Raw genomic sequence first — 19,946 nt, 5'->3', positions numbered from 1 at the left:
GAGAGCAGCTCTGCACCCTCTCTTTGCCTTTTCCACAGCTCCCCTAACCTGTGAGGGGCAGGGATACCCCACAGAGGGACAGGCCACGAGCCCTTTGTCCCCATTTTCAAGGAGGGGCCCAAACCCTCCTGAGCTCAGAATGCCCTTTTAACCCTGATCCAACCATTTGTTCCACCTGAGCCACTGCCCTGTTCCCTGTGAGAGGTCAGTGCACACACAAAGTGACAAGTGATGGGGTAAAAAGTGCAGGTGACTGCTCAGCACATCCTCTGGGCAAATCTTATCCTTCCCACTGGATATGTGGTGTCCCACTGACACCATTCCTTGACACCCAGGCAGGGATTTGCATGAAACTTGTGGGACATAAACTCTTGAGACCTTGTCTCCTCTGTTAAATGTGGGTGAAACTGGTCAGTGGGGCCAACCACACTGCACAAGGCAAAAATGGCAAATGTGGAGTCCAAGAAATTGAGAAAATTGGCCCAAGTGTGCTCAAAGACAGGTCACACCTAGTGTAAAGAGAGGAACTGAATAAGCCCCATTCCTAAAAGATAAAAAGATCATTTTCTGCTTTATGGGAATCCACACACTACATTCCCACACAGGGGGTTTTGAAGAGGGAAATTCATGCAGCAAAACTGCTTTGGATGAGAGCAGTTCAAAACACCAGGAACATTTCTGTGTCCTTTCAAACATCTGGCTCAGTCCAATTTTAGATGGAGGCACTTCCTTCCACAAATCACTGATGGCACATGAAGCAGGATTTGGGCTGTGCTCAAGTTTTTAAGAGATTGTCTGGAGACCAGTTGGTTTTCCTGTATTTTCCAGTAAAAGGTTGCACTAGAGAAGCATTTACTAAAACAAACAAACCCCCATTATTTTAGTAATGTACAAGTAGCACTTACATCCAACAGACAGAACAAAAGATGCTCTTTTACAAACTCACTTCCTACCCAGCAGACACAATGGTTTGTACAATAACACCACCCTCTGCCAAGAGATTCCAGTAGAAGACACAGTGACTCAAAAGAAACAAAGTGTAAGTTTATTGGACGTCAACATTTCTTAGTCAAGATCTAAGTAAAGAAAACACACAGTAGAAAAAGTTGTACAAAGCAGCAATGGATTTACATTACATTAAAGAAAAAGTTGCCTTAAGCTATTAAGTCTCAGTCCTAAAAAAAGTAAAAACCCATTCTGGTGTATTGGACAGATATAGAATGTATAAGGTATACAGGATTATAAACCCAGAGTTGCTTGTCTTACCTCTGTAATCCTTTAAAATGACAAGTGATTTTGTGTGACTAACCGGAAAACTCTCTAGAAAATATATTGGATAATTCCAATTTCTAGTAGGAAACTATTCCCCTGTACCCAAGCACTTAAAGTGATCCCATTTTCCTGCTTTTTAAAAAGGGACACTGTCAAGAATAAGCCTTAAAAGATGTACTTTCTGTGAATTTTGCACTTAACGCTGCAAAAGAGGGTTTGTTCTGGTTTTCTGCACATATTTGAATTAAAGCTGCTGCTGCAATAGTGAGAAGTCTTTAAAAGGTAATGTGTACCACTGAGAGACTGGGAATGGAAAAAGAGGATGGAGTCCTTTATTCTGGAATAGTGAGAGGAAAAGCAACATGAAAAATCAGCTCAAGCCACAGAATTCAGTTACACTGTTCAGACTTCCTTGCAATAACTGAGGCTGCCCATAATAGGATTTCCATGCCCAAGCAGCTCAAGTGTTATGACTCAATTTGGTTTTAAATTCTTCAATATTATTTATTAATAGAAAGTATTTCTAATATATATTATTTATTAATAGAAAGTATTTCTAATATATGTCCATTTTTCCATATCCAGCCTTTCTCTTGATAGTGTCCCTCTTCGTAGAGCAGTTTACAGTACAGTTTTTCACAAGTCATTTTAAATAAACAAGAATCAATAACATTAAAAATACTATCAGGCTGTGTTCAGCAACAACAGAAAAAAAAAAAAAAAAAAGATTTTAACACTGATTCAATAACAGCAACACTAAAAAAACCCCAACCAAAACAAACAAACAAAAAAAAACCCCTCCAACAAAAACCAACCCCCTAAGCTTGTTTTGATTTTTATCTAAATCTTCTGGTAGGAAAATGTAAACAATTTTATTGAACAGTATAGGCACATGCCAGATTACAGGCTCATGCCACTTATTTGCACCCTCACTCTCAGAGCCAAAGAATTAGGCATAGTCTGTCCTTATCCCATGGGAGGAACTCATTTGAACACTGGAAGCTTGGAACAGAGAACGTGCAGAGCTTTGGAGCAAACCCACACGTCCCACTTGGGGGAAAACAAACATCAGGCAAAAAAACCTCCTGGATGTTCCAGGAAACACAGGCCAGGTCTCTTGGAGCTGCTTGGGGTCACAGATAACACGAAATCTCATTTTTGAAACAGCCCAGAATAACTCTGGGGTCACCCACTTCACCAGGTTATCTCCTCCATCAGCTGCCACAGGGTGTCACAAAATAACCCAAAACTGAGACAGCTTTGTTACTGGATTATGTGTTTTGCTGCCATTGCTCACTTTCAAGGCTGGTCATGGTCCCAATTCAGCAAAGAACTTGCACAGAATAATTAAATAAAAAAAATAAGATAGGCTTAGAGGCTTTGCCAACACAGTGCCTGAAAGGAAAAAAAAAAAAGTCCCAAACCAAAATACATTTCATGGCTCAACACTGCTCCCCTGAAATGCAACACTAGTCTCCACTCCCACTGAAGCAGGATAGTTCTCTGAGATTTATCTGATAGGTTATAAAAATAGCAAAAAAAGGACAGAATTATAGGTTCTAATCTATATATTAAAACATCTGCACATTTCTGTCACAAATTGTAGAAAAAAAAGCAAAACACTTTTTTTATATTTAACAAGACCTCTAACTTTGTGTCACTTCAATACACAGCTATAAAATTAAACAAAATATGATGAAGACAGGCTTTTGTATCAATAAATTTGCCTTTTATTTTGGCTGTGGCCAAACTAGACACTCTTCAAAAGACCTTTATTTATAAACAAGCAACTAACATTTTTTCTCATAATTTAAATTTTAAGACATATATTAAAGTTATATAAGTGGAAGCATATTTATTCCGTATCCTCCAAAATAAACACTTCTATCAAGGGCTTTTTAAGATACTGTATAAAAGCTAATAGAAAACCAGAACTGCTATATAAACATCTCATATTTAAATTTTAGAGATCCTGAATTCTTTTACTAAACAACAGGAACCAAATGTAAAAAACAAACAAAAAAAATCACACAGAACATGCTCAAAGTGGAAAACAAAACTTTAAAAACCCCCCCAAAACCCAAAGCAACTGAAGAAAAACTTAGGAGGCTACTTAGACCAAAAATATTTTATGGATTCTTTATAATACCTAGTACACTAGGAAAAAGGTCAGGGTTTCTTCAAAGATGTTGCCCAAGGTTTTGATTTAAAGTGTGTGGAATTTATCATCATAGCAGAATCCCAGCTGGAAGTGAGAAGGCTGTGACCCAGGTGAGCTGGTTGCCACCTTCCTTCAGAAAGCACACTGAATTTTAGAAGGCTACAGCTCAACTTTCAGGCTGTTGTGCAGACAAATCACTGGGGAAAACTTAGGAACCATTCTACAAAAACACATTTGTATTTTATACACACAGATTTCTTAAATATATATATAAAGGGTATTTAGCAAGGCTTTATGTTTTTCTGATTTTTAAAACCAGGTTTAAGTGCAATAACCATTTTATTCTGAAATTGTTTCTGTTAAGAAAGAAATTTATAATCTTATTAGTTGGAATAAAAAAGTCAGTAACTGGAAATGTCACTATGAAGCAAGTACCTTGTTTTAACTGCAATGCCACTGAAAGAGTTTAACTGATACTAAAGCAAATTAGCCTAAATCATACTCAGCCACAGTTTGCCTGAAAGAGGACAAAAAAGAACAATATGTTACTTTTAGAGGTGTCTAGTAGCAATTTTAGATTCTAGTAAAAACGAAGCAGAAGAGGCTTGAAACTAACATTGCAATTTTTTTGGTAGCTGAAAACAAATCAGGGGTCCATCCTGAGCTGATTCATTCAAACTTCATTTACAGGAAAAATAATTAAATATCTGTTGGGAAAAAAAATGGTGGCACACTTGGCTTTCACTGAGAAAAAACTGGTGTGTGCCTAAGGGTGCCCATCCTCAGATTCTTAGGAGTTACATTTGTGCTTGATTTTGCTGAATCTCAGCATCAGCTTGCAGTTCTACCTTCTGAACTTAGGATACTGAAAAAACAGTTACACACATGGTTTCACAGGGAATCCAAGCCTCACTCCTGCTCCCATGGTGAAACTGGTGACCAAACTCGTGCTGGTTTCAGTGGACACAGACTGGGCTCTGACTCAGCAGTGTGGAATTACATCCCCCTTCTCCCAACCCTGCAAGGGGAAAGTTGGTCAGGATCATAAACACTGTTTACACCATTTATGTTCACTCTAACCCACCACCCCTCCACTAAGTTTAAATTCTAGCAGAAGAATTTCTCTCTGTTGGTTCACCTCCTACTTCTGGGTAAATATTTCCTTGACTTACAGAAAAAATTGGACCCTTACTACATCTCCTGGTAAATATGTGTGATCCTACTTACACTAAATGCTCCAGTTGCCATTTGAGGTAAAATAATGGAACCACACAGAATATCTGCAGCCCATTATTACCACAATTTGCACCAAATTGGAAAATTGCAACACAGTCACATATGATAGAAAGCAGCAGAAAGAACTACTCTAGATGCATTGTATCCATAAAATGCAGTGATTGTAGTGTGATTTTCTCCTCTGCTTTGAGCTGGATATGTATGCTTAATACAAATCTCAAATACATACTTCCTCATTTATACAGGTGTCTATATAAATATTTACATTTTTAGGTTTTGTTAAAACATATCTTTGTACTCATGGCTGAGCTTATTACTTGTGTTTAGAAACACAACTCATCTTCTGTCCCTTAACGAGCTCTCTCTTGATTTAGTAGTTATACATTCCTTTGTAGTTAAAATTACAAACAGTTGTACAAATAGTGGAAACAAAACTGTGAAACTTGTCTGACATCCATTCAACCTCAGTTCATGTTATAAACAGTACCATTTGCATTATGATGGCTGTTACACAATGACTTCAGCTACCCAAGTATCCATAGGAAATTAGTCTTTGGGACATTATATAAAGCAAAGTACCCCCCTCTCTCAATTTTCCTTAGAAAGTTATAATTAAATGGCTGAAAGCAGGCTTGCTGCTACCTCTTATATAAAATCTTAGTAATAATATTGCTGACTTTAGATTCTATTTTAATTTGCACAAGTTCCATACAACAACAAAACAATTCTATGTTCCCTTAAAATAGCAAACATTCGTATCCAATAACATCAGGATTACTCAAACTTGAGGTTTATTTGTTATTGCTAAAGGTTTCTAAGACCTAAGTCAATACAAGACACTCCATCCACTTCCTCCCAAACTGCCAGTGCATGGCAACCACTTACATGGAGCTTGTGTGTGTTGGTTTCTTTTGGAAAAACAAATTATGACACTGGTTGCAGTATTTCACTACTATAAGCTCACAGTTAGAATCCAAATTGTTGTTTCTCTTTTGTTTAATATATAACTTTATATATAATACACACGCACACACCAACATCACGGGATGAAGATCCATGCATACAATCCAGATGAAATTGTATTTCAGTGTCAAATGAAATAAAATAAAATTTATTCTGTTACTATTAGATCCCAGACCACAGTATTTTAAATTACTCTGCTTTCTACCTACTAACCAAGTTATAGCTTTCCCTAATCTCCGAATCTGAGCAGCATCACAAACTCCAGATTTTCCACCATCCTCGTTTCGACCCTCCTAAACTTGTAGTCTACATGGCAGGTCTCTGAGATCCTGAACGCAGCCCCCCCAAACCAGCCCTGCACGGGTTCTCTTAAAGCTAATTGTGTGTCTGTTCATGGCTCCAGAGACTGAAAGCCGTTTTGAAAGTCCTGTGGCAGAGTTTGCACATGTATTGTCTCTTGAAGGTGATTGCCGAGAGCGGCGGCGCGTGGTAGAAGAGCGTGTCCGACTCCTGCGGCACGAACAGCTTCTCAGCAGCACCGGAGCTTTCCGGCAAACCCGTGGGGCTGTCGGGCTCCAGAGGCTGGATTTTGGGGAGTGGAGGGGGCGGGGGTAAGGGTGGGGGTGATGGGGAGTTAGCTGGTGGACATATCTCAGGCTCCTTATTTGCGGACTCCTCGGCAGCCTGGGACATGTGAGACTGGAAGTGGCTCCAGAGGCGGAAATTGGTTCGGAAGGCCTTGTTGCACACGTGGCAAATGAACGGCTTCACCGAGCACAGCAGCTCCTGGTGACGCTCCAGCTGTTTGCGCAGCGTGAAAATCTTCCCGCACTTCTCACAGGGCCACAAACTGGGATCTTTCTTGGAGACTACATCCTTAGGTTCCCTGCTCGTGTCAGTGACCTCGTCCTCTATATCATCTGCAGGCTCTTCTTTGATCTGGATTTTAAACTGCTTGGAAACACTTAAGTCTTCAGGCAGGCATGAAGAGTCTTCAGAATCAAAATTGATTTGTTCTGATGAATCGCTGAACACACCATCCTCCTTTGCAGCAACAAAATTGTTCATTTTATTGGATTCCGACTGCAGTGGCAGCCGTGACGAACTGGTGATTTCTCCATTGTGATCCATGAGAGGCAAAGAAAAGTTCTCTGATGGAGCCATTGTGTTCTGATTGTGAACCTCAACCTGATGACGCCAGATACTGAAGGATGACTTGAAGGTGCGCATACACTCGAGGCAAGTCAGCTTCTTGTACTCACACTTGCTTTCATGCTCGTGCTTCAGCTCTGGAGAAGAAAACCTAAGGCTGCAATAAGGACAGACAGTGGCGTTTCTACAGAGTCTCTCATGGTTTCCCTGTTCAATGAGTGAGGAGAGCTTGGCATTGCACAGACGGCACTGATAAACCTCCTTGTTTTCCACTGGGTTTTCAAGATGAATGTGATCTTTCTGCTTAGGAGCCTTATTCCCCCCAATGGGTTTCTCCCCAGGGTGCATTTTTATGTGCTGTTTGAACTGGGAGAGGAAACGATAAGCTTTCCCACAGTAGGTACAAATATAGGCTCCTTTGGTTCTCGACCTTAAATTCCTTTTGATGACTTGTTGTGCTTGTGAAGCAGACTGGCCCTGAAAGCTCTGCTTGCCACGTCTTAGTTTCACAATCAGAGCTTTTTTGATTTCTCTCTCCCTCACTATATCGATCAGTTTTCTTTGGAATTTTTCATCCAAAAGGGCATGTGAACTGGAAGCTGGCGAGGGATTCTTCACGATTCCATGTTGTGTCTGGCAGTGCGTCCACACTTTGAAATTGGTGTGGAATCTCTTGTGGCATATGTCACATGCATAGGGCTTCTCTGGATTGTGATACATGTTAACGTGGCGATGAAGACCTGCTGTTGATCTGAAAATTTTAAGGCAGTGTTTACATTTAAATTTTTTATTTGGTCTCGCTTCTTCCATCTCGCTGTATTCATCTTTACTGACATCAGAATCAGGGAAATCGGCATCAAGGTGCGTGGGGCTCGAGCCTTCCTCAAAGTTCTCTTCTGAGGCAGGAGAACCCTGCTCATCCACCTTCAGCTTCTTGAACGGCAGCCTCCTGTCATCCTGGAACCTCCTTTTCGCCGGAAGCCTGCTCGCTTCCTTACGGTCATCCTCGGTTTTAAAAGCAAAGTCTTTGTTTGCCAGTGCTGAAGCATCACCCACTGTAACCCGTATGATTTCAGCAGGATCTGAGAGGGGGCTGCTGGGCTCAGTTTTGATCCGCACCTCCGCCAGGGGAGAAGCGACCTCCCGCTCCGTTGACTGAGAGGCACTGAAGGACCTAAGGCGATGCGGGTGCACGGCCTGCGGCTGCTCATCCGAGCCGCGCTGCTCCGACGACTCCTTCGAGGACGACTTCTGGCATGCAACGTTAAATGTCTTCTGCGAATCGGTGGTTCCCGGTGAGGAGCACGAGGATACCTGTGCAGGTTTTAGGTCAACAGAAGGTGAGTAAATAGGAACCTGGCTGTCCATGGACAGTGACCTCCGAAGGAGACTTTTTACAAGGGGCCCACTTCTGTCAATACTTTGGTTTTCTGGGCCAGATCCACTAGATGGGATTACCAGCCCCAGCTTGGAGTAGTAGAGCAAATTCCTATCTTCCCCTTGACCATTTCCTTTTCCTGCTTCTCGCAAGAAAAACGTGGATTCTGCTGTCCCACGCAGAGACAAGACTGGTGGACGTGGTCTTTTCAATGACATCTCTGCAACTTTTCCTCTCAGAAGCTGAGCGCTGCTTCCTGGATCACCACCTGCCATTTCTTTCTCTATTAAAGACATCTGAGGCAGCACCATGTTCCTTTTCACTAAAGCACCTCTGCTCTGATCATCCACAGCTGCACAAGTTTCATGAACCTTTGTATAGCTCACAGGGCTTTCTTTCAGCCACCTCCTTTCAGTCAGGGATAAATTGTGAAGGGTTTCAGTTGGTTTTGTTACCTGTGGTCTGCTGGTAGCTTTGACAGCCACAGAGGGTGAAGGTTTAGGAGTATGGCTTAAGTCATGCTGTGTCTGATTTACGCTTTTCGCTTGTGCTTCAATTCTGTTCTGACAGACGATGACGCTTCTCTTCTGAGAACTACTTTCATCTTCATCTTGATAGAGTATTTTTTTTCATAGGACAAGAAGGAAAAGGAGCTTGAGGACTCTTGGAAACAATGTTTGTAAGAAAAGATATTCCAAGACTGTAGCCCAGTTCTTGCACAGCTGCGAGGCTGCCTTTCTCAATGAACAAGGATGAAGAATAAATGTAGTTCAACACATTATCAAAAGCATCTGGCTCACAAAAGTCGAGCTGAAACACTGACTGAGACTCATTCTCCTTATTTGTGAACAGAGTCTGGAAGTATTCACTGCTGGCTGCCAGAACATTCTTATGAGCTCGGAATTTTTGGTCTCCTACAATCAGCACAACGTCACACAGCTGTCCCTTGAGACGCTCCTCGTTCAGGGTGCTCAGGAGGGAAATTGCATGTGCTGGATTTATGTAATGCAAGAGCCCCTCCATGATTCTGACGTCCCTGAAAAACAACAACAACAACAAAGCTGTAGGTTGCCTTATATGAACTGTTAGAGACAAAGTAAACACATCCCCTGTACTTTGTAAACCAGTAAACCACCATCACACAGTGATTAAAGAAACAACTTGTGTGGAGGAAAGATTTGGGAATGAAAACACCACTGGCAGCTCCAAAAAAGCACAGGCATGGGAAGAACCAGATCATCTGTCCACTTTCAAATATCATTTTAATTGCTAATCTTACATCAAGAATATTACACCTAACTAACTGGGGGATGGATGGATGGATGGATGGATGGATGGATGGATGGATGGATGGATGGATGGATGGATGGGCTGTGTTCACTTCCTGTAATACTCCTCTCCACAGGGAGGAGCAGTTCAATCATTTCACTCTTGATCATCTCCTTTTCTGCTTCAGCTTTATAAAGATCTATCTTGACAACTGGATTGATAAACCCTTGGATCAGGTATCTAAAGCTTAGTTATAGCAACTCACCTTTCTGAGGCTAAGCAACCCTGACAGTCTCCTGCTGACTAGATAAATTAAGGGGGGTTTGTTGTCACTTTTAATAGGATGATGGCAAGGGCATTAATACTAGGAAGGGAGAAGGAAACAGGATTATTGTCTGCAATCTAAATGCATCATATTTACTTATGCTTAATAAGTGCTGTTAATACCTCCTTCTAACTGTATGTGTCACTTAAAACTGCACTAGTAGGATCTGACTTCTGGGAAATGTCAGTTTTCACTGAAGTGTCCCTGCATTGCTTTGCTCAGGATAAAAAGCAATCAGAGAACTGAAATCCCCATTTCATTCATTAGCATTAGAGCACTTTATGCCCACAACCCATATATCTGAGGAACAATTACCCTTGGCTGCATCCAAGAGTACAGTAAGTACACATTAAGCTGCAGTGCAGAAATCTCCATGATCCATATGCTTCAAAACACAGCCCACTCCATACTGCAGGTTGCCTTGATAATTCAATATACTGCTCCTGATGAGAGCTTAACAAAAGAAGATACCAGGTTTTAAGTTAAAGAACTTCTGTAGCAGGAGTTGCAACTTATATATCTGTGCACAAGAACATACACAAGAGAAATCAATAATATTAAATTCTCTTATTTTTTTCATGGACACACTCCACACTACCTCCATGTAAAACAAGTCAATGATGTGTCTGTTAAAAGCAATTCTCTTATTTTTACAGCTTATTTGAGGAACTACTTTTCAGTTTCATTTTTACATGATGTATGCAACTACAACAAAAAGGTTTCACTGTTCATCAGCTTACAAGCAAAACTGTAAAGTCTGTTAAAATAAAGAAAAACAATACTGAGAAGCTATAATTCCATGGTTAATAAATGAAGATGGTAAATCTTAAAACTAATGGGTATAAATAAGTGTTCAAAGGGTCAATTGGTATTATTGAGGAATGACTTAAAGGATGCTGCATGCAGTGTCTCAGGGCACTGACCGTATCAAGGACTCAGCTACCACTTCTACACCTAAAAATACCAAATGAGTTCATAGTGACATGGCAACAGCAGAACCAGAATGCTGTTTCCTCACCAAATCAGTCTTTACTGAGTCTTTCAGTATTTCATAAACAACAATTTATCCTTAATTCACCTTAGATAGCTATAATACATCATTCCCCCACACCTCCATCTATAAAAAGCAGTGCAGTCAATCTCAATTTGAGAAAGCAATCTGGTTTGTTTTGCTTTCCATGTTTTACTTAAGAATACTGGGAGGATGGAGGTGGTGGTGTGAGAATGGTGGCTCATTATCCTCTTCCTTTGTGGATGCCACTGCAATGTGAAGTGGCAGAGTGTGACTGGCCCTAATCCAGTTTCATGGTCTGAGCACCCATTAACAGTTACAGAGTTTTAAGTGTCCAGGAGGGCATCTTTCCCTTTCCCTCCACCTGGAAGACAGTGAGTTTGCAAACTCAAGAGATTCCTCTGGGATGCAAGCTGCAGAAGGCAAATGGAGGTAGCAGATCAACAGAGCTTAGGAAACTTTAACTGTGGTGTAGAGATAACCAATAGAAGCTGCTGCATAACCCACACTTCAATAACACAATGGAAATAGAGTGTATTAGTCAAATGTTTTGAAACACTTTAAGATCTTTCATTTTAATCTGCTTGGCTCTTTTGTTTTTAAAACTAGCAGAATAAACAGCATGTGATTACTATGTGTTCCTCTGCCCACACAACACAGCAATGCAGTGTAACCAGCAGCAAGTGGTGTAAAATCTGCAGGACTAAAGCAGAATCCATCCTTCTGGCCAGTTCCTTCTTCATTCCTACAACAACTTCATCACATTAAGCACTGCAGACATAAACATCCCTCCCGTCAGGCTCAGAGCACAGGGAAGGAGGCTCCAGTGCAATGTAACTCTGTCACTTTAACAGTAACCAAGGCAGTGATGTACACAAATGGCAAAGGACTAAAAGAATCCTCCAAAGGCAGCTTTAATCCTGGTATTTCCTAATTCCAGCACTTGACTTTCAGTTTAATAGCCTTTAAACACAACAGGCAGAAATTAAACAAACAACAGCAAGAAACACACCAGAACTGTTTTGCAGAGCCATTTAAAGACATTTACTCAGATCATGTGAAAGCCTGAAATACTTAGAAGAAAAAAACAACCCAAACAATACCTGAGTCAGAGTACAATGTGTTAAAATTTCACTACATGAATACTTTTCAGAAACAAAGTTGATCCCAGTCATCCCTGCTCTCTTGTGTTCATCTTACCTGCACACTGCAGGTCACTCCTCCTTCAGCTGTGCCACTACAAATATTTGCAGGCCTGTATGACGTAGCAGAACAGACAATAAATAAACCCTCAACAACATTTATTTTCAAATGCTGGTCAATTTTTATAGCAAACCACATCAAGAGCTATTGCATTGGCATAACTGAAGAGGCAGCACTAGGAACAGCCATAGGAGGACAAGAGCTGGCTCCCAAAAGCCAGTGCTTGGCTGCCTGTGCTTAACCCCCCCACCCCAAGTTTTCCTGGCACTATGTGTAGGTACACAATACCAAATTTGGTTCCAGGTGTTTGGGTACTCCTACTTCTCAGCTGTAGATGGTTTTGTGATTAGCTACCTAAGATCTTTCCTCCAGATAATCTGCTTTTATTCTCTCTCTAACTGTATTTTTTTTTCCAGCCACCTTCACTACTGATTGGAAACCAAGTTTTCTTCTTTTCTTCCATGATGTTCAGGTGACATCATGGAAAGAGCAGGAGCACATGAGAAAATCTCCCACTGTTGTATGCAGGTGCCTCATCCAGAGCAGCTTCTGGTCCTCAGGTGGAGCAGTGACTAAATTTAGGCTGCAGACTCAGGAAGGGCCAGTGCAGCAGGAACCTTTGGGAGCCCAAGAAGAGATTTTAGTGTCACCCTTCACAGAATCACAGCACGGGTCAGGCTGGAAGGGAACACAGTGACTCATCTGCTCCCATCTCCTGCTCAAGCAGGGTCATCCCAGAGCACAGGGTTTGTGTCCAGATGGTTCTGGAATACCTCTAGTGAGGGAGACTCCACAGCCTCTCTGGACAATCTGTCCAAGTTCTCAGTCACTACACAGGGAAGTTCTTCCTCATGTTCAGGTGGAATTCCTGGGCATCATTTCTGCCCATCTTGTCCCGTTTCTGGGCACCATGGAGCAGAGCCTGGTCCATCCTCCCCTTTACATATTTATACACATTAATGAGTCCCCTCCCAGCAATCCCTTCTCCAGGGGAACAGGCCCAGATCCCTGAGCCTTCCCTTGTAAGAGAGATGTTCCAGTCCTCTAATTCCCTCCTTCAACAGCCCTCCACTGATCTCAGAAAACAAGATTTCAAAAGCCAAAATACCATAGTTGCTATAAGATTTGGTTTATGTTGTATTTTTAACAAGGAAAGAAAAAGATGCCTCTACTACTTCAAAATAACTTTTGTAAAATAAAAGAAATCTCAGGAAAGCTCTTCAAAAGGGAAGAGTGAAAAAGTTTCATCTTAAGGCCAAACAGTTTCTTGATTTTCAACAGCAACCTCTCTGAAGTGGTAGTTCCCCTTCCTTTCCTCTGCTCCTTACTCTCACATCTCCCCCTCCCACCCCTGTGCCCCTTCCTTTCACCAGTTCTGCTGCTCATTGGATCTCCCAGTCACTTAATTCAACTCCTTAAAATTAAGCAGGAAACAAATTAACAAAGTAATTCCAAAGTTTTAGATCTGTTTGCTATTTTCCAGTATAGGGAGCTTAATCAGCTCATGGAGAGGTCACATGAGCATCAGGGTTCCAGCAAGAGAAGCCATGCACCTGCCCATTCTTTGTCAGGAAGTTGTTCCATCAGCTTCCTCCATCTGAAATGTCACTTTTAGAAACAACAGAGCCATCGACTTTACAACTGAAACTTTACAGACAGAATCAGGCAGGTTCTATTTCGTGTGGTTTCACTGTAATAGCTACACCCTCAAATACATGAGCAACTAAGAGATGTTGATGTTGCCTTCTGACTTCCATGATAAGGAAATCAATGTCAGCTAAAGCTCCATTAACAGTGTGGTGGGGAGCAGTGGGAAGATGATGTTCTGATGCCCTCAATGAGATGCAGTGTTGCAGCAAGGAGGTGCCAGAGCTGTGAGAAAGTGCAGGTGCAAGCAGAGAACATGAGCATGGAGGAGGAAACACACAGAGGAGACAGAGACTGAACAGGGGATTGAACAGGGAAAACACACAAGAAGCATGGCAGGGACAAACCCTCTGAAGAAAGCAAAGAAGTGTGGATTATAAGACTCAGCAAAAAAATATAAATGATTTTCTGGAGCATCCCCTGAAAAATGCAGGAATGTTGCATTTGAGTGCTTTCCTGAGGATCTGATGGCTCTGACAACTCGGGTGCTTTTTCAGGCACCAGAAGAGTAAAAACTTCCCCTACTTGTCACACATCCAGATGAAAAAGGAACCTACACTGCTTCAGCTTCTACTCAAGGACCCTATGCTGGATTTTATGATTGAGTTTGACTACAGTTTATAAAATGTCTCTTCTCCTATCAAAAGCCTTTGCAATGCAGATACTCTCCCACAGAACATACAGATTTACACATCCCCCTATATACCCCCAAAATCTGTAGGTAAAAGCTAAAAACCTACACAGGAATATTGTTTATATTCTATAATCTTTTTCTATCTAAATACTTAAATAATCTCTAGCTGCAAGTTTGGGGGTTCTGTCTTCCTGGGTTTAATGAAATGAGATCTCACTACTATTGCTATTTTCCACTGCAGACAGCACTGTGAACTTTCTCCATGAAGACAAACCTTTCTCATTTCCAAAAGGTCAGCAGCACAGAGAGACTCACTAGTGTGAAGACAGGCATAAAATCAGATAAATAACGTACCTGCTAGTGTGTGAAATTGATGGACTAATTTCTACCTAATTTCTACCTTCACACATAATAAAAGCAGAAATTTAAGGAGAGAAAAAGAAGAAATTTTATAATCACAGAATCACAGAATGGTTTGGAAAGGAGCCTTAAGGATCATCCAGTTCTAACCCCCTGCCATGGGCAGGGACACCTCCCACTATCCCAGGCTGCTCAGAGCCCCATCCAACCTGGCCTTGAACACTTCCAGAGATGGGGCAGCCTGTGCCAGTGCCTCACCACCCTCACAGTAAAGAATTTTTTCCTAAAACATAATCTAAGCCTACTCTCAGTGTGAATATTCTGCAGTCTATTTTGCCCTATGCTATAGACAAATAATTAGCAGTTACCCTGACGCAGACATGAAGTTCACTTAGAAATCAGAGGCTACTATTCACATTCAGATCATACCCTCAGTTTCACGTTCTGACACTTAAAATATCTCCCGTGACGTGCAGCAAACTACAGAATGTCAGAGCACAAAGCTCCTCTTGTCATTCCCATTCTTGTTTACAAGCCAGCAGCAGCTCAGGATGCAATTTCATCTTACTCAGAGGAGGGATTGCTCCTGCAAGGAGCAGCCCGTGTCTCCTCCCCCTCCGAGGAAAGGCTGCCTGCTGCCAGAGCAGGGAGCAGATCCAGCTAATGGATGGAAGGGACAGGGCAGGGAAATGCTGGCTGGGAGCTCTCCAAGTTCTTCCTGAAACACTCAGTGAAGATTAAATCACACTAAACATAATTGGGTATTTGTCCTGGTCCCCATGCCTCGACTGAAAGGTGTGTAAACTAAATCAAAATACAGAAAAATATTTAAAACACCTTTCTCTAGGAGTTCTTCATCTTTCATTCCCTTCAAATGTTTGTTTTGTAATGCAAAATACAAAGCAGCATTTGCTTTGTAATGTTGCAAACAAACTCTGATGGGACAAGTCTGAAAGGCTTGACAGCCATCAACTTTAAACACCTACAGAAATCTCATCCCCAGAATTTCTTGTCATTCTTTTTTTTGTAAGAGATGAATGAAATGTGAAGAATTGTAGATCAAATGTGTATACTTGTACTATTTCTACAGGTTGACTTTATTGTTTTATTACCAATGCTGAGATATACTTATCAAATGGAATGTCATCTGTTTTACTAGATGAGACACATTAACTGGCCTAATTCACAATAAAAACTCGTGTACATACAGCTTTTAATTTTGTTGGTGTAGTAAAAATGACAAACCCTAATTGTGGTTGTATTTCTGTTACTATAATGTGCTTTTTTACAGGCATGGTGTATTTTGGATGGGAAGAGAAGCCACATATCCATGTAAAGTACTTTTCTATCAACAGAGTAGTGCTTACACTAAGGTTTCTTTAAGAAAATGAGACATGAGGGGGAAAGGTCATAAATTTAATCTGGAAAATGCAGAATATAAAAGCTGAGCCTAAAAACTTGCCGAGTAAGAAAGTTATGATTTGGGGAATGCAGGTATCTTCCTTCCACTGAAAGGATAAAGAAAAAAAAAATCATTTAGACATCACTGATACTGGGAAGATGATACAGCAAAGACAACAGCAGTTTTACCTGAATTTTACCTTAAGAGTTTTACAAGCTCATGAATAGCCTGTGAAAGATGTTTAGTTTACTCCAAATCCACAAGCAACTGAAGGCAGGTTTAAAAAAATAATAATTTAAAAATATAGCTCCATGAACAAGAGCACTGTATTTTCTTTACTCCTCAAAAGTATTTATGAGAATGGAGATGGTCATATTTTTACTGGAATTCCAGGAAATTTGGCCCTTAACCTCAACAGCTCCAGCACTGTACTCAGAGTGCTCGGTACAGAAAAAACAAATTCCTTTAGGTTATGACAGACTGAGTGAGTCAGTGATTAGAAAACACTGTAATTCTGCTGCTTTTCCTTTCATGGCTCCTAATTTACATTAGAAGGGGCTTTGTGAGGCATATTTACTGCCCCAAGTACCCTGTTCTGTAGAAATGCTCTGAAGAGACTCACAATGTGTCCAGAGCAGACTGTCAGGGGGTGGACACACACTGTGCCCTGTGCCAGAACTGTCCCTGCAGTAATCACAGCTTGTCAGGGGTTGATGAGAATGAGCTGCAGCCCAAATGTTACTCACACTGAGGCAGGATAAACCTTGGATAAAGAGATTAATGCCCCCAGACAAAACACAGAAAAATATTTCTTCCTTTCCCAAAGAAGGCGATTTAATTGTATACAAATAACTGTCAAAGTAGAAGTTTTGTGGCATTTAAAAAAAAAAATTATTTGGCCAAAGGATTTTTCACGTCTTTTTATCACAGACTGCATGGAAAGAATTTGCACAAGAAAGATGTGATGTTTCACTACATCTCAGACAATCAGCACCAGGGGATTTTAAAACTTATGATGGACAGCAAGACTGATGAACTGATGGGGGTGGAGATGCAAGGAGCTTAGAAAGATTGAAGACTTGTTCAATACTTCCTTCCTTGTTCATAAAATATGCCTGAACAGCAACATACATAAAGTAGTCAATAAGAAAAGAAAACAAATTTATTTTTATTTCACTGCTGATTGAAAGAAAATACAAGAGGACTGATGTCTTTAATATTCTCATTAGGGGGAAAAAATGGAAACGCTACAAAGGGTAATATTAAACTACAACAAATATTTGGGAAGGAAACCCCCCCTGCACAGACACCTATTTTAAAGCACTGCATATTGCAGTCTTTCCACTTGCAGCAAATTATTCTGCTGCTTTTAGAAGCCTTTTTTTTGTTGTTGTTTTCTGAGGATCTCAGATCATTACACGAGACAGATTTCAAAATGAAGGCTCTCAGTTGCTCAAAAGTTTAATGAGAGCTGAAATTGTTGCAACTGTAGCATGTGACTCAGAGCACAGCTCCTCCCAGTGCAGAACAAACCTTGTGCTGATTACAGCCCAACTTCCTCTCCCCTCTGAGTCCACACTTGGTCACACAATGAACTTATCACCATTTTGCAGATAAAGTGAATTTCAAAAGCCTGAAAGCTACAGAGGTTTTTAACAGCAACTGCTTCACACATCCTGAAGTTCAAGACAACTTCAGTAAGAAAGCTCAAGGCTTTCTGTGAGGTTGTCCTTTTAACTACAAATGTTCACCTGCTCCTAACTAATTATGAGGGAAGTGTGATCAGCCATTACTACAAAGATGATCAGAGTATTTAATTCTATGTGTGCAAGTATTCTCTAGCATCACACACAAGAAAACATCCCATCAGCTCAGAAAACCTAATTTGTTAGTAATACCCAACTTCTACTGATGCAGAGGGTTCTCAGTGTGAGATGGATGTGACAGAGTATCACCCTGGCACTTGGAACCTACACAGCAGGAGCAGGAGGCACAAAAGTTCATATTTATCACTGAATGTACACCACAAAAAGGACTTTGGGAACTTCTTAAAAGCTGCTGCCTGTTTTATATTCAGTAAGAATACTAATATGGGCCATAGGATAAGTTACATTGAACATCAAAGCAGAATCAGAAGAGTTCACAAGTGGTGAAATCCCTAAGGAATCCTGATTTGGCTCTGCAGCTTCAAACTCCAGAGGTTCTAATTTGTGACACCTCCCTGCAAGCCCCTGCTGAGAACATGTAAATGACAGTTCTTGAAATGGTCACCGTCCAGTCAGGGTGGGTGGACTTTGCACAGGTAAACAAAATATTCCTAAGAAATTGCAACTCTACACATGTGAGAGAAAGGGATGTTGGATCTCCTTTCACCCAAGAGATGGCCACATAATTTGGGTTTTTATGATAAAGGTTTATAAAAATAGTCACTTAAATTTGCTCCGAACTTCCCCTCAAGAGGATCAGCATAACGCTTGTGGAAAATTTTAGTCAGAACACTTCTGTCAGTTTGAGCAAAGTCAGAACAGAACACTAAACCTACACATAAAACAGTACTAGATATACCTGCAGTGTGTGCATTTACTACTCCTGATTTAATAGCAAAAGACTTCCTGTACAAAAACACAGTTTAAAAAATCTAGTTTCACATTAATTTATCTAAAAATATTTATCTAAAATATTGATTTTAATTTAAGTACAAGATAGTCAGTGTATTCACAAAAAGCTTTGTGATTGTGTAATTCATCACAATCTCTTCTCGTATGTACACCCTACCTACCTCTTACTTCCACTGGGAGTCCAACTACAAAACAAAGGAAGAGCTACTAAAGCAACTACTATTTAATTATTAAGTTTAGCTTACTCAGCACACACACATTCCACAATTATTTCCTGTCTAACAATAACTCCTTTTTCTCCTGTTTATTTACTCGAGCCTCATCCAATCTGAGCACAACATCAGCTTGGACTTTACAAAGGATTATAGTGAAGTTCTCTCTGACAGCTGTGACCAGGTAAAACACCTTCCACAAATTTCTGCAGAGGCACAGCCCAGCACTGAGGATTTCCCCACCTGGATGTGAAATGTGCTTTATTCTGCTGATGAATGATCCAGGAATGTTTGGACCAGCAAAGCAATACTTTGTTTCCAGAACCACAGAATGGGTCAGGCTGGAAGGGACCACAGTGGCTCATCTATTCCAACCTCCCTGCTGAAGCAGGGTCATCCCAGAGCACACGGCACAGGATTGTGTCCAGATGGTTCTGGAGTATCTCCAGCGAGGGAGACTCCACAGCCTCTCTGCACAATCTGTCCAGTGCTCGGTCACTGCACAGCAAAGTTCTTATGCTCAGGTGGAATTTCTGTGCGTTAGGTTCTGCCCATTGCCGGGCAGCGCGGAGCAGAGCCCGGTCCATGCTCTGACACCTCCCCTTTCTACACTGACAGACACTGATCAGCTTCGGTACCTGCCTGCACTTACACGCGGGGACCTCGCTGGGGAGAGATGAAACGCGCTCTCCCTTCCAGACACAGCGGGGAGGAGCCGTGTCACCGAGCCACGGCCCTCCCGGCGCCTCTCTCGCGTTTTACAGCTCGGATCGGAGCCGGCGGAGGGGAAAGAGCCGGACCGCCGGTCCCTCACACGCCTAGGGCGGCCGGTCCTTCTCACCGCCGGTGCCTGGCGTCCCTCACAGCACCGGTCCCCAGTGCCCCTCACAGCACCGGTCCCTCACGCCCTGAGGCAGCCGGGCCCTCGCGGCTCTCTCGCCCGTTGCAGCGGGTAACGGGCGCCTGAGGCGCCGCAGCCCAGCCAAGCCGGAGGTCGGCGCGCCGCTTCTCGCTCCCCCCCTTCCTTCCTTCCTTTTTTCCATCCATCCATCCTTCCATCCATCCTTCCTTCCTTCCACCGCTGCCGGCCGCGCTCATGCGC

General features: G+C 41.7%; 1 protein-coding gene across 1 annotated transcript; it reads right to left on the bottom strand.

Moving 5' to 3' along the window:
* Positions 1-1,023: 1,023 nt before the first annotated feature.
* On the bottom strand, positions 1,024-19,650 carry ZBTB21 (zinc finger and BTB domain containing 21). Its single transcript, XM_079300303.1, is given in 3 exon segments — positions 1,024-8,782; positions 8,784-9,198; positions 19,483-19,650. Coding segments are annotated over 2 exon segments (3,177 nt in total). The 5' UTR covers positions 9,186-9,198; positions 19,483-19,650; the 3' UTR covers positions 1,024-6,007.
* Between the last annotated feature and the right edge of the window lie 296 nt (positions 19,651-19,946).

The sequence above is a fragment of the Erithacus rubecula genome, assembly GCF_903797595.1.
Source record: "Erithacus rubecula genome assembly, chromosome: 1".
NCBI lineage: Eukaryota > Metazoa > Chordata > Aves > Passeriformes > Muscicapidae > Erithacus > Erithacus rubecula.
The sequence above is the reverse complement of the archived record's forward strand: the minus strand, read 5'-3'. Positions and strand labels throughout refer to the sequence as shown.